Genomic DNA, 15,704 nt, shown 5'->3' on the forward strand with positions numbered 1-15,704 from the left:
AATAGTGGGAAGAGGTGCATTTACCGTCGTCAGATTTTTATTTTTATTTTTCACACAGTCGGTCAACCTATAGGCGAGCTACTGAAAAACCTGCCCATGAGCTACCAGTAGCTCCCGAGCTACCTGTTGGAGACCCCTGGTATAGAGTGTAGTCGCTGAGTGAGTAGACCATCTGTTTATCAATATTTGACAGGAATTTGTAAACCATAAGTGCTTCAAGTTAGAACATAGGAAGTCTTCCTCCTGCTGCTGGCCTCTCTCATTTTAACAATGCGGCTTTATGATTTTTTACTGAGTTTAGACCTCAAGGGGCTATTTCTGTTTCTTATTATTTTCTTCATAATAGCAGACTACCTCAAAAACTGGAATCCTCCTAATTTTCCTCCAGGACCATGGGCAAAAATTCAAAGTCCGCGGAAACGCGGCTTCTCCTACGTCCTCCTGTTAGCTGTAGCATTAGCTGCATGTAACGCTTGGTTCTAGCCCCCCTCAAAAAAAAATTGCCAGTGTGACGTCTTGTCAGTGTGATATCACTGATCTAAGCCCATTGGCTTGTTGTGGCAAGCCCTGCAGCTCATGTTGCGCGCCTGTTAACTTCTGTAGCACTCCCATGATATGCTGTAGCCTGCGGTTGCACAGTAGTGCTAAGGTGCTAATGTTTTTGCTCCCCGGCCCTCAGAGCCAAAGTGACTGCATTCCCAATATGGTGAAAGGGGCGTGACATTTCCGAGAACCGTGCTGAGCGGCTGACCAATCACAACAGAGCCGACAAATCAGATCAGACTTGGCACACGTGGGGACCATAGACTGTAAAAATAATGGACGGGACAAGGTCCCCGGTCTAGTGAAGCTTTTATTTTTAGAGCTCCCCCTACTGACTGGCTGCAGTATAGGTCATAAACCCCGCCTCCTCAATGATAACAGACGGGATGTGGGTCAAACTGTAAAGCTAAAATACTCGTCACATAATTTTTTTCCAAACATAAACTCTGCTGTGATCATTAGTTATTATCACCCTACATTGTGTTCAAGTGCTCATTTTTCTGTGAAGTTTGTTTTAAATAAGTTATTTGAGGTTGAAAAACAGGATTTTACGTCATATTTGACGATGATTGACAGCCGCCGATCTTGCGTAGCTCTCTTTGTGAATAGCAAAAGTTACGTAGTGAAGGAAAGCTGAGACGCCATTGAATTTTTCCGTTCAGTTTTTTCGTCTTTTTGGAGCTGGCAAAATGAGTTGTTCTGCAGTAAACTGTTCTAACCGACCTGTGGGAGCTAAGGGATCTTTGCAGTTTTTTCGGTAAGTAAAAAAGTGATTTATGTGTCATTGGTTAAAGTTGTTATCTAGCTAGCTAACACATAAGCAGTCTAAGGTTAGCTGAAATGTTGTAAAGCTAGGTTACTTATCCGGCATGATTTATCTTTTTATTTTATTTTATTAAATGAGCAAACCTAATAACTGACATGCTATGTTTCTTGATATTGTTATATCGTTATTGTGATTGAAATTGTATTTAAAACCAAGAATCGTAATAAAAAATCCGCTCATAGATGCGGTTCATTGACTGTACAGTTATTTTACAGTAAAAATAAATTTGTCTGGTAAAGTCTCAAAAGTATCTAGGACAAAAACAAAGTCACATAATTGTAATCTGGCCTGCATCATTACTAATGTGTACATGTTTACAGTCTGAGTGATAAGTGGGCTATAGCGAGAGTAACAGGTTTTACTTTCACCGTGCAGGCTGAAATTCAAAGTACTATATATATATATACTGTATATACCTCGTATACGAGGGTAGAATATTTCTCTATGTATCCAGATAAAACTAAAGGTAAGCTCTGATTTAATATAACTGTTACTGATTTAAGAGACTAACCGAAACGTGAACGCAAACATCAACAACCGGCGGTGGTGTAATGTAATATTAACCGAGCATCATGCTGCTTAAACGTGATAAATATTCTGCATTGTCTTCCACACACCAATTCAACAGTCATAAGTTGATCATATTGTAAATTTAATGACACTCATTGAGAAATTGTTCTAAAAATTGACAAAACCTGACAAACATTGCGGTGATTGTGACTGTGTCTGTATTTAACACCTTTGAAAAGAAGGTGTTAATGCAGGAGACCAGTGTTACACACAACATGCTGCTGTTATTGTAGTTAGGAGGAGACATAGGCACAACAAAAGAAGACATAAAGATCACGTTTTTCCCCACACATGTTAATATGTTTTAAATGTCATGCATTTATTTTTGATTTCGCTTCAATAATCGTTAACGAAGAGAAACACCATGATTAAACTACAGGCTATTGTTGCCTTTTTATAGCCAAAGAAAACTGAACATTCACAGCCTCTGTATTCAAAAGAATTTCAACATTGACATTTATGTCGTCCTATTTCCCTCTTTTCACCAACATTATATTTTATATTTTTTATTGGCACCTCACCAATAAAATACTATTTTATATTTTATAATTTTACTCTCCAAAGGCATATGAGCATGTGCGTGACAACTTTAACAAAGCTTTACCACACAGTCACACCATCCGCACAGCTGATCCAGGATTTACTGTAGCATCTTTTACAGCACTAAAAGGTCATGTACAGGCAAACAGAGAGAAGGGAAAAGAAACAATCTGTGCTCTCAAATAACAAAGCAGTCTCAAATCTTTTTGAGGAATTACAGCTACATTTTTTTTACTTTGCATACAGTACATCCTCTGATAAATAAAGTGAAGTACTTTGATTACATTTCTGTGGTGTTCCTGTAGGTAACCATGATGCAGCCAGACTGAAGCAGCAGGTTGTGAAGGTGGACGCCATCATCTTGTCTTTGCAGTGCTGATTCTGAAGAGCATGTCTTCACATAGGACTCAAAGTTAAAATGATCTCTCATATGATTGGACCGTGTTATTGTAATCGCTATCAGCATCAAAGTAATTTTAGTAACAATTTATAATCCTTAAAATGTAAGGAAGACTATGTGGTAAATGGACTTGAGTTTATAAAGCGCTTTTCTAGTCTTCTGACTACTCAAGGCGCTTTTACACCACATGCCACACCTACACATTCACACACTGATGGTAGAGGTTGCTGTGTAGGGAGACAATCAGAAGTAACTGATCTCATTCATACGTATTCATACGCTGCCGCCGATGCAGTGGGAGCAATTCGGGGTTAAGTGTCTTGCCCAAGGACACATCAGACATGTTGCTGCATGAGCACCTTCCGGTTGAGAGACGATGAATCTACCACTGACCCACAGCCGCTTGTGATGGTGTAACACGGGCACGCCATGAATGTTTTTGTACATGCTTCAACTTCTGGATGCCAAGCAAAAGAAAGTAAAAAAGAAAAGAAAAATACATTTGTGTATTTTGTGATCATTTTATTATATTATTCACTTGTAAATATTATTACTTGAGTTTAACCTTTTTTAGAACTTTGTAAAAAACATTACAGCGTAAATGCATGTTTAAAAGAATCAGTATATGACGCTTTCATACATTTTGTCATTAATAACAAGGAACAAAAGAAGGTTGTATATTCAGAAGCATTAATACAAATGATACATAATACAATGAAAGGTTGAGTTTGGGCATAATATATAGTATTAGTTCTTAAGGGCTTTTGTCCACAGACAGCAGTTTTTGCACTGGCAGCACTCGTTTTCAAAACAAAACAAATGTAGTTCAGTGTTTTTAGAGCTCAGAGTCCTGGGTGGTAAAAAGTCCTCTGCGTCAGCTGTTTTTGACGCTGCGCTCACAGCGCTCTCAGTCGACAACAGAACAACTTTTGGAACAGCACCACGGACTTCAATGTCACTTACAACATCAGGCTTTGTCAACAACAATGGCGGAGGAGACGCCAGTCTGACTAATTTTTTCAACAATACAATTTCCATGTGTAGAGCTACTGCTGGTGTCAGTACAGGACTACTTTTTACATTGTTTTCATGTTTTCTTGGTGATATTTCCTTGAATTTAAGCAAATATTATGCACATGGAGCTATCTAAAACACACCTAACAGACATTACTGAGGGAAGCGGAAGTTTACTTTTCTCACCTACAGTAGCTACAGTGCAATGGTAAAAAGGGCTCTGAAACGGAAGTCTTCAGCGTTTCCAGCACAAAAAGCGTTGTCTGTGGACACAGGTCCTAAGGTATTAAGTTTGTCTTGTCTATTAAACTTTGATTAGATGTTGCATGGCTCAGGGAGATGTCGTTCAGTTTAACGCACTTTAGCGTAAACCTTGAATGGGTGAGGCACGCGTGTCATTCCAGTGATTCCTTCAGTGCTAAGCTCAACTCCATCAGGAACAGAAAAAGAAAACTTCTGTAGTAGACCAACCAAAAATAGGAACAGCTCCATCTTGGCAAGACTTTCTCCAAGACACACACGTTTCCCTGAAATGACCAATAATAACAACACATACTGAAGTAAGAGCTCAGGAATAAACTGTATTCTGCATCAGGTTAAAGTTAAGTTTCATGGGGAAGTGGTGTACCTGCAGAGAAGGGAAGGAAAGCTTCTTTCTTCAAGAACTTTCCCTCAGAGTTGAGGAAGTGTCCAGGGTTGAAGGTGTCTGGAGTCTCCCACTCAGTCTTGTCAAACAGCACAGAGGTCAGGATGGGCATCAGGGTCGTGCCCTAAAAAAACCCATCAAAAAGCAAAAATTAATGCAAAAATAGCAGTTTAGAAGTATAGGGTTTAAATTACTTTTAAGGCTGCAGGATATATAATTTCAGCATCATCATCTCGCATCATCTGTGCGATTAGTCACACTGCAAGGACATAAAAAATAAAAACATATATTTGAGCCTTTCAATTAAGTTTATGTATCCTGTCTAAGCCCATTCACATTACTAATAGATCTAAATGAGCATACATTTATATATTTTACCACATTACATGCAACTATGTTCATAGTTAGAACACCTTCTCAGCGCTCTGTCATCTCACCTGCTGTTATCAGGGTCGGCTTCCAGGTCTGTGCGTTCAACTTAGTCTTCAGTCAGAACGGGCTCTCGGTTTCATTTTTGAGGCCTAAGTTTCGATCTTCTGATAGCCCATTCTATTGTTTATTTCACGTCCTCCTTCCCATTCCTTACGATTTCATGAGCTGCCATAAAACTTGAAGCAGTCGTAATTTAATGTCGAAGTAGTAGTATTATTTAATAAATATTCCCGCAATATTATTTGGCCGCGGAGGGAAACTTAAATGATGGAACCTCAGTGCATGAGCGCGTTATTAAAAAGTCTGACCTGATGTGAGAAGAATCACTTGCAGGAAATATTATAGATCAATATCGATAATTAACGGATATCAACATGATTAAAACGCAAATAGCGTTCCCGGAGGCAGTGAGAGACAGAGGCAGACAGGTGAGAGTCTGTAATCATAATTTCAGGGAGAGTCAGGGTGAATTCTGCTGAGCAGAGTGAAGCAGTAAACTTTAAAAAATATCACAATATATATCGCGGGATACAAAAATATTGCAATGTAATTTTTTCCCAATATCGTGCAGCCCTAATGACTTTGAAGGACATGTACCTTAGGGATGAAATAACCACCCAGTGTTGTGTCCTTGGCAGCCATTCTGAATCCATTGAGAGGAACGATATTTCCATATCTCTGGATTTCATGGATGACAGCATCAGTGTAGGGCAGGTTGGGTCTGTCGGCCATAGTGGGCAGGCGGCTTTGTCCAATCACGCCATCTATCTCTGCCTGGACTTTCTCTAAAATACAGTAAAGGTGAAGGAACAGAAAAAGAAAAAGTACAACTTGAAATGACAAATTTATATCTTGACATGTTAACTTAAAAATGATGGTTGAGGATGTTTGTCTCCTATCAGTCACATTAAAATGACTCCAGTACGGAGTAGAGAAAGAACTATACTGAACATGACCATGTGAGTGATCTTTACTGCAGAACTTGTTGTTCAGGCAAGCCGTCCATCAACAATCCGGTGGGGGGGGGGGGGGGGGGGGGGGATTGTTCTGGCAGGCCGTCAACCAACGAGCTCAAGAGTTCCCAGGAAAGTAGGTGGTTAGTGACTGAGATTTATCAAAAAGGAGAGTTTTAAGTCTATTCTTAAAAATACAGACTGTGTCTGCCTCCTGGACCCCGGCTGGAAGACAGTTCCAGAGGAGAGGAGCCTGATAACTGAAGGTTTTACCTCCCATACTACACTTAGAGATTGTAGGTACCACTGGCAAGCCTGCATTCTGGGAGCGTAATGTTCTCGAAGGGTAAAACGTCACTAGTAGCTCCTTAAGATAAAATGGTGCCTGGCCATTTAGAGCTTTGTAAATGAGAAGAAGGATCTTGAATTCTATTCTAGATTGTATAGGGAGCCAGTGCAGAGAAGCCAACACAGGAGTAATGTGGTCCCTTTTCCTAGTTCTGGTCTGTACACGAGCTGCAGCCTTCCGGACTAGTTGAAGAGTCTTTAGAGACTTACCAGAGCACCCTGACAAAAGAGAGTTACAATAATCCAACCTGGAGGTAACAAATGCATGAAATGCATGTGGTTCACAAATGACAAACAGTTTGTAAATGCAGACTGAACACTTTATATATTTGTGGATTTCTATTACATATATACAAAATTATAAATATTTGTGTGTGAATCAGAAATACATTTGTGAATCTTATTTTTTTATTTGTGGATTTGTTTTACATTTATATAGAATGAAATATATTTGTGTGTGCATTGAAATACATTTGTGAATCCTTCTGTGTGCTTTTGTGTGTATTGAGACTGATCTAGTAGCCGTGGACTGACTCCATAGTAGCCGGACTTACCGCCAGTGGACCCGGTCGGGCTCAGCCCAAAAGAACTACATGGAGCCACTTCCCTTTTGGCACACCACCATCAGGGAAAGGCATGGGGTTTGGGGGCATGCTATACTGGGTGACAGGCGTATGCGGGGGCCTGGGTGTGATAATCCCCTGTTGTGCAGAGTTGTTATTTGGACGTGGAACATCAGCTCTCTGGTGGGGAAGGGGCTCAAGCTGGTGCAGGAGGGGGAGCGCTACAAGCTAGATGTATGCGGCAAGGACTGGCTTGTTGTTTTCTTGGTTATTCTGTGTTTCATAATATCCTTACTAAATACACATGAAGAGTTGGTGTGTTAGTTTCATTTCAAGAATGCTAATCGTAATTGAAGCTACACTTAAATATTAGATTAATTGTTTTAACGTCTTTTATTGGCCCTTTTATTTAGTTTTGATAAAGGTGTTGCTTTAAGTTACTGTAGCTTTCACAGGGCACAACGTGGCACATTTCCCTCATTGAGCTGAGGGCTGTGTGGAGTATTGACAAGCTGTGGAGATGCGCGGTTTTCATACTGCGTCCTTGTCAGTGTTCGTGTCTAAACTTGTGCTACTTGGATTCAGTACCAACCTGTGGATTTTATTCTTGTGACACTTTAGAATGAAAGTTGGATGCATCAGGGGGACACGTGTATGCCAGGACTACCAGCTAGCTTTACATTTTGTCAGTAACACTAGATAGTGTGATAGTTGGGCTCACCTCAACACAGCATTAGTTCTGGAACCAAATTCCTGGAGAGGGGCTAGACTCTGTTGTTCAGGGTGAGAGGCACTGGGCAGGTGTGGGGATACAAACAACCCCCTCGCTTATCGCTGCTGTGTTGGAGTTTGCCCAGGTGAACAAGAAGGTCACCAACAATAATTTGAGGAACTCCTGAACCAAACCAACGCGTCACGTTTCCTGAAGGACGTTTTGGCAGAGGTCACTGTCTGTGGGTCTTGTTCATGAGTGAGTGTAAGATCGGATGTGAGATTCACAGGCAGATTGGCTCAGCGTCGGCAGTAATGCGGGCATTATACTGAACCGTTGTGTTTAAGAGGGAGCTGAGGCTGAAGGCAAAGCTCTCTATTAACAGGTCGATCTTTGCTCCAACCCTATGGTCATGAGCTATGGGTAGTGACCGAAATAAGATCGTGGTTACAAGCAAACAAAATGAATATCCTCCAAAATGAACATCCTCCTGGGCATATCCTTAGAGATAGGGTGAGGAGCTTTGACTTTCAGGGGAAGCTCAGAGCAGAGCTGCCACTCCTTCACATCAAATAGAGCCAGTTGAGGTGGTTCGGGCCTCTGATTAGGATGCCTCCCGGATGCCTCCCTTTAGAGGTTTTCTGGCCACGCCCAACTGGGAGGAGAGCCCAGTGTAGAACCAGAGTTCCCAAGAGGGACTATATATCCCATCTGATCTGGAAAATGTTGCTGGGGAGAGGGAAGTCAGGGTTGACTTACTTTGTCTGCTGCCACCACAATCCACCTCGGAAATGCTGAAGGAATTTGATGGGTGGAGGGATAACCCCTGTCATTCTTACCTGAAATCACCAGTGTTGCCCTGGTTACATGAGCCATTACTCTGGCTGGATTACATTAAATTGGAATTATGCCTTCTTTTTTTACATTTTCAATACTTTTGTTTATTCCAAAATACCTAAAACAAATAATACATTTCAATCAACCTCAGCGGTAGACTAAATAGTAAAAGCATAGCCTCCCAGAACTGCCATCATGGCTGTGGTCTTGTTTTCTTGCTGTTTCACAGTAAGTTAAAGGGATTCTTCACCCGTTGAAACATGAATCTGTATTGACATTGGGTCATATATGTAGTAGAAATGTGAAATACATTTTTAAGTTGGTACCTTCTTGGCCGACAAAAGGCAGAAATTGTCTTACGTGGATGAAAGACACAAAATCCCAGAATGCACAGCACCGCATTCCACTCCCACTAAGGTCCTCGATTTCAGAATCAGAATCAGAAATACTTTATTAATCCCAGAGGGAAATTCGATCGTTACAGTTTCTCCAAAATATACAATATAGCAGTAGAAATATAGTAATAAAAACATTAGCCAGCAACGGCCCCGGTGGCCAGTGCTAGCTGCGGCCAGCGACGGCCAGCGACGGCCCGCCAGCAGCCGCTGCAGCCAAAACACAAGACCGGCCTGTGGGCAGCAGTCTCGCCGATATATATTTATATTTTTTCACCATTATCAGCTTTCTCCATAGAGCCTGTTAGCATAGCTTCCAAGCAATATGGCGGATGTTAACTTTCGATTCTGGGAGTGAGTTCCCACCCACTGATCTGTGATTGGTCTGAAGCTTCAGTGGTCGAAAATATGAGGAACTAGCGTTGTAGTTTCACATCACTAACCGCAACAGTTTACAGTGACTCAATATGACGATATTTGCGTCACTGGAAGCTCCTTTTCAGACTTAGAAATACAGAACTTTCCAGTCTCAGGGGGAAATGAGGGCTGGATGCACGACCATTCAAAAATACTACCAGTTCACTACTAATACAATGCTTAATGCAAATGGGTATCCCTTTAAGTAAAGGCACTTGTATTATCACCCACCCTGAATTTCCGGGTTATTGATGAGGTAAACCAAAGCCCACAGCAAAGTAGTGGAGGTCGTCTCTGTTCCAGCCAGGAACAGATCCAAAGAGCACACAGCCAGATTGATCTCATTGAAGCCCACATCGGTCTCTTTGTGCTATTTAGAAAAGCAGATATAATACGATAATACAAGAAAGAGGGATTAGTAAACTGAGGAGAAGAACTTCAATGTAGTGCAGTGTGTGTCACGCATTTCTTCTCTTACTTTTTCCATTTCAATGATGAAAGCGTCAATGTAGTCCCGGGGATCGTTGTGGTCCAGGTTCTTCTTGTGCCTTTGTACCTCCTGACTGAGAAATTCTTTCAGGATGTCGAAGTTGTCGAACATTTTGTTGTGAGGACCTGGCATGTGCTTCATCACTGAAGGGAAAGATTCATATATCTACATCCAAAAAAACATGAGAGATACACTAGCATCAAAATTTAACTTTTAAGATCAATTTAGTCCAAAGACATGTGACTTTCAGTCTGATTATTGATTATTGACTGCCCCCCCCCCCCCTCCATTTATATGATATTAGATTGACCCACCCAACTCCATATAGAGCCCTCCAGATAGAGAACCTCTGACAGACATTTCAGCATGTGTTGGAAGTTGTGGTCGCTGTACTCAAATCGTTTCCCCATCACCAGTTGGCAAATGATGTTTGACACAGCTTTGTTAAAGTGGTTTGCTGGGTCGAAAAGTTCACCTGCAGGAAAGGATTCAACTGTTCAGACAATGACTAGAAAATACCTGAAACTTCTGATCATGAGCTGATGTTAAAGTCATTGTGAAGAACCTTTCTCCTGCTCAATATCCTCCTGCAGGTGTTGGATCTCCTCACAGATACTCTGCTCCATGGTGTTTTTGCCAAGGCCAAAGGTACGTAACGTAGATAAGGCAAATCTTCGCTGTCTCTTCCATGTTTCGCCATTGCTCATGAACAGACCACCTAGAGAAATTAATACAGATGAAATAAGGTTAGTGGCTCAGCAGGACTATTTTTTCAAGAATAAGTAGTGAAAGAGAGATGTAAACCTGAGCTTCCTGAGTACAATCTATCCTCGACTGAACTTTGGGGTCGATCCACAAAGTTCTCAGCCTGTGTCACGATAGCATCCTTCACAGCCTTGTATCCAGACACACACACCATCTTTTCTCTGCCGAGACGAACGCTGAATACACTTCCATAAATGTCAGCCAGCTGTGGACAACACATCAATGATTAAACACTTATGAACCACAAACCATGTGAACATTTGAACTGATTGTTTCTAAAAACCAAGGAACTGATCTTTGACTTCAAACACAAGAGAGAGGCAACCATGGAGTGCATCATTTGCTATGGTAATGTGGAAAAAAGTAGGTTCATACAAACACTTTGATATCGGATATGTATTGGTTGTATTGGTATTTCGATGACCAACTTAAATTTGATGTCCACACTGAGTCCATTGTAAAGTGAGGGCAACAGAGAGTTCCCATTTGAAGGACACTGAATTAATTTTCAGTCAGTCCTATAATTCTGTTGTTTATATCAGTCTTTCATTGAGAGTCTCTTTTATTACTCCTTCATCTGCTGGCTTTACAGGCTTTCAGTAAACAACAAAAGCAGTCTGAACAGCATTGTCAACATCTGTCTGAAGATTACCGGTGTGAAACAGAGATTTGAACTTCTTCTGTAACCAACAGATCCTCCAAAAGGCTGAAAGTATTTTAGCTTCTTCTGGTCATGTTCTTTTTCCATTTTCTCAGTTGCCATCAGGACTTATTTTGCCATCAGGACCTATTTTTCAGCTGTCTGTAAAACTAACCGTTATCCTAAATTCTTCATCCCCTCTGCAATCAAATTACTGAATTCTCCTTAGGGTTCATTCATTAAGTTCATTTTTGTAAAAGAGTCAAATATTGTGAATAATAAATCTACATAATATATTTTTTAACAATTAAAAAAAGTAGAAATGAAGCAATTAAGCAATCACATTAAAGTTCACCTTTGGTACATTGAATTTACACAAACTGTAAGAGTTCTGCTTTGTTTTAAGCCTTACCTTGGTAATATACTTGTCTGGATGTTCACTGTCAACACTGTGAATATTCCCCACAATTGGAAAAAACCATGGTCCTGGAGGAAAATTAGGAGGATTCCAGTTTTTGAGGTAGTCTGCTATTATGAAGAAAATAATAAGAAACAGAAATAGCCCCTTGAGGTCTAAACTCAGTAAAAAATCATAAAGCCACATTGTTAAAATGAAAGAGGCCAGCAGCAGGAGGAAGACTTCCTGCTCTCTGACTTGAAGCACTTGTGGTTTACGGATTGAACAGATTGTCTATTCACTCAGCGACTACACTCTACTTTATTGGGAGTGGTAAGGGTTAGGATAGGATAATGTTTATGTGCATAGGTGTGTAAACACATTGCACTGTCTGTGTAAACACATTGCACTGTCCATGTAAACACAATAAACTGTCATCATTGACTTAACTATCGCCAAGAAAACTATCCTGATGAATTGGAAATGAAAAATATGTATAAATAACATACAGTGGAAGACCCTTCTCTTCGATTTAATCTCTTTAGAATTTCTATAGACCTCTTTTAAACACAAGTCGGAACACAAAGATTCAATAAGGCAACCATTTTTTAGTTCTGTAAACTCATGATAACATTCAAGATTCAAGATTTTAATTTTTCACATGCTCATACAGATGTGTAGTGAAATGTAAAGACTGCTCCAAAAGGCCATGCAATAAACACTCAGATTACTAATACACATATACACAGTAATATAGAAATATAATGTAAAATTAAAAAATAAATATTTGAATATACAAAATAAAGAATAATGTAAACAGTGTAAAGTGCCAGTGTGTAAAGTGTCCAGGGTGTCAAAGTGCAATGTGCAGATTGGAATGTGTGGTGTGTGTGCATCATGTAATCACAGTTCTGTTTTGTTTAGTTCTGTTTATGTTTTTAACTGAGGAGAGTGGAGTTAACAGTCCAGACAGCTTGAGGAAAAAAGCTCTTCCTGAGTCTTTCTGTGTTCGCCTTGATGTGTCGAAGGCGCCTGCCAGAGGGTAGCCACATAAACAGTACGTGACCTGGGTAGTGGGGCTCTCTCATGACCTTGTTTGCCCTGGCTGTGCTCCTCCTTGTAAAGATGTCCTGGAGGGTGGGGAGTGTTGTACCCATGGTAGAGACGCTGCCTCGCCCTCTTCATCTGACTGTCAATGTGGGCTGTCCATGTTAAATCCTCAGAGATTTGCACCCCCAGGTACTTAAAGCTGCACACCCTCTCCACCAGCGTCCCATCAATTCTTACTGGGGTGTAATCCCTCTGCAGTCCTCTCCTAAAGTCCACAATCAGCTCCTTGGTTTTGCTGACATTCAGGAGCAGGTTGTTGTCCTGGCACCACTGTGACAGGTTTCCAAACTCCCCTGTATATGTCTGCTCATCATTGTTGCTGATGCGACCAACAACCACGTGTCATCTGCAAATTTCACGATGATGTTGGAGCTGCTTGTGGCCACACAGTCATGTGTGTACAGGGTGAAGAGAGTGACGCTTTTATTTTTAGAGCTCCCCCTACTGACTGGCTGCAGTATAGGTCATAAACCCCGTAACATATTTTTTTTCCAAACCTAAACTCTGCTGTGATCATTAGTTATTATCACCCTACATTATGTTCAAGTGCTCATTTTTCTGTGAAGTTTGTTTTAAATAAGTTATTTGAGGTTGAAAAACGGGATTTTACGTCATATTTGACGATGATTGACAGCCGCCGATCTTGCGTAGCTCTCTTTGTGAATAGCAAAAGTTACGTAGTGAAGGAAAGCCGAGACGCCATTGAATTTTCCGTTTAGTTTTTTCGTCTTTCGTCTCGAGTTGTTCTGCAGTAAACTGTTCTAACTGACCTGTGGGAGCTAAGGGATCTTTGCAGTTTTTTCGGTAAGTAAAAAAGTGATTTATGTGTCATTGGTTAAAGTCGTTATCTAGCTCGCTAACACATAAGCAGTCTAAGATTAGCTGAAATGTTGTAAAGCTAGGTTACTTATCCGGTGTTGTATGTTGTCTGGTTCCCACATTGTCTGGTTACCGAACGGACCCGACAGCAGATGTTTCCGACTTTGGAGAGGAAATGTAGCTGACCTGGAGAATGCCTGTCTGATCATAATTGCACTGATTTCAAGTTGCATTTTAAATCTACTGCGGCAAATTGAGTGAGCACTACATCCCAGCCACCTAAGAAAAATACAAAATAAAGAAAATATAATACATGTTCATGATCGCGCCGAGCTGGATTCGATCTCACTATAACAAAATTAACCCCTACACACCTGTGCCCTGCCTTACAGCGTGCGCCACCTGAACAGTGGTATTACATCAAATCCATTACGTATTTCTTTATGATGTCAGCCTCCTGGTCACATTTTAGTTTGGCTGCTTCTACAACAACTGGTTACCTCGGTTTATCTTCAAATACCCGCACATAGGCCTATAAAGGTTTTTTCTCGAGGCTACAGCCTTACGGACCACAACATAACAGACCTCTACACCACTACCCATTTTGACAAATAAATACTTTGAAACAGTGACAATCTATTTCAAAATAACTGCAAACACTGAGCCACTGTTTGATTCACATGACAGGAGACTGCTGAGTTGATCTTAGAAAAGCTACCTGAACATTTGTATTGCTATGCTTTTCAAATGTAAATGTCCACGGCCACTTCTGATTGTATAAGTGGGCACTATACACGACACTTGCGAGAAAATAAAATAAAATGTATGCATGATCGCGTCGCGCTGGATTCGATCTCACCAGAGAAAAACTGTGTGTAAATAAATGCAAGCGATGTGATGTAGCTCACTTTCATTTTGTGAAAGTAGCTCTCAGATGAAGAAAGGTTGGAGACCCCTGGTATAACGAGTCAGATCGTTCTGGTTTCAAAGTGACTTTCTTTGTGACTTTATGTACGGGTAGGCGAAGATAAACTGAGGTAACCAGTTGTTGTAGAAGCAGCCAAACTAAAATGTGACCAGGAGGCTGACATCATAAAGAAATACGTAATGGAAATGATGGATGATGACTGTTCAGGTGGCGCACGCTGTAAGGCAGGACGTAGATGAGTAGATGTTAATTTTGTTTTAGTGAGATCGAATCCAGCTCGGCGCGATCATGAACATGGATTATATTTTCTTTATTTTGTATTTTTCTCAGGTGGCTGGGATGAAGTGCTCACTCATACAATTATATTTACCGCAGTAGATATGAGTTGTTGAAATCAGTTAAATTATAACCTTAATCATTCAGGCATTCGCCAGGTCAGCTACGTTTCCTCTCGGTGGTTGTAACATCTACTATCGCCATGACAAACCTTTGACGTTTGTAAACAAAGGTAACCAGTTAAACTGAAAACCAGACAACATACAACACCGGCAGGATTTATCTTTTTATTTTATTTTTTAAAATGAGCAAACATAATAACTGACATGCTATGTTTCTTGATATTGTTATATCGTTTTGTGATTGAAATTGTATTTAAAACCAAGAATCGTAATATAAAATAGATGCATAGATGTGGTTCATTGACTGTACAGTTATTTTACAGCAAAAATAAAAACATCTGGTAAAGTCTGAAAAAAGTATGTAGGGCAAAAACAAAGTCACATAATTGTAATCTGGCCTGCATCATTACTAATGTGTACATGTTTACAGTCTGAGTGATAAGTGGGCTATGCACCGTGCAGGCTGAAATTCAAAGTACTATATACGAGGGTAGAATATTTCTCTATGTATCCAGATAAAACTAAAGGTAAGATCTGATTTAATATAACTGTTACTGATTTAAGAGACTAACCGAAATGTGAACGCAAACATCAACAACCGGCGGCGGTGTAATGTAATATTAATCGAGCATCATGCTGCTTAAACGTGATAAATATTCTGCATTGTCTTCCACACAGCAATTCAACAGTCACAAGTTGATCAAATTGTAAATTTAATGACACTCATTGAGAAATTGTTCTAAAAATTGACAAAACCTGACAAACATTGCGGTGACTGTGACTGTGTCTGTATTTATCACCTTTGAAAAGAAGGTGCTAACCATAGACTGTAAATATTACTGGACGAACCCTGACCCGTCTGTTACATAGGCAGAAAATGAGTCCAATCGACGGCCGCATCCATATTGGATTTGCAGTCTCAACCTAACTTCGGATCAACCTAGCAACAGCAGTAAGGCGG

General features: G+C 40.4%; 1 protein-coding gene across 1 annotated transcript; it reads right to left on the reverse strand.

Moving 5' to 3' along the window:
- Positions 1-3,380: 3,380 nt before the first annotated feature.
- On the reverse strand, positions 3,381-11,710 carry LOC109977741 (cytochrome P450 2J4). The gene is made up of 9 exons (XM_020627426.3): positions 11,504-11,710; positions 10,491-10,656; positions 10,252-10,404; positions 10,001-10,161; positions 9,675-9,851; positions 9,428-9,566; positions 5,569-5,756; positions 4,522-4,663; positions 3,381-4,420 (listed from the first exon to the last, which is right to left on the reverse strand). The coding sequence occupies exons 1-9, from the start codon at positions 11,693-11,695 to the stop codon at positions 4,245-4,247; spliced, it is 1,494 nt and encodes a 497-aa protein (XP_020483082.1). The 5' UTR covers positions 11,696-11,710; the 3' UTR covers positions 3,381-4,244.
- Positions 11,711-15,704: the final 3,994 nt, after the last annotated feature.

Source organism: Labrus bergylta, chromosome 6 (genome assembly GCF_963930695.1).
Source record: "Labrus bergylta chromosome 6, fLabBer1.1, whole genome shotgun sequence".
Classification (NCBI taxonomy): Eukaryota; Metazoa; Chordata; class Actinopteri; order Labriformes; family Labridae; genus Labrus; species Labrus bergylta.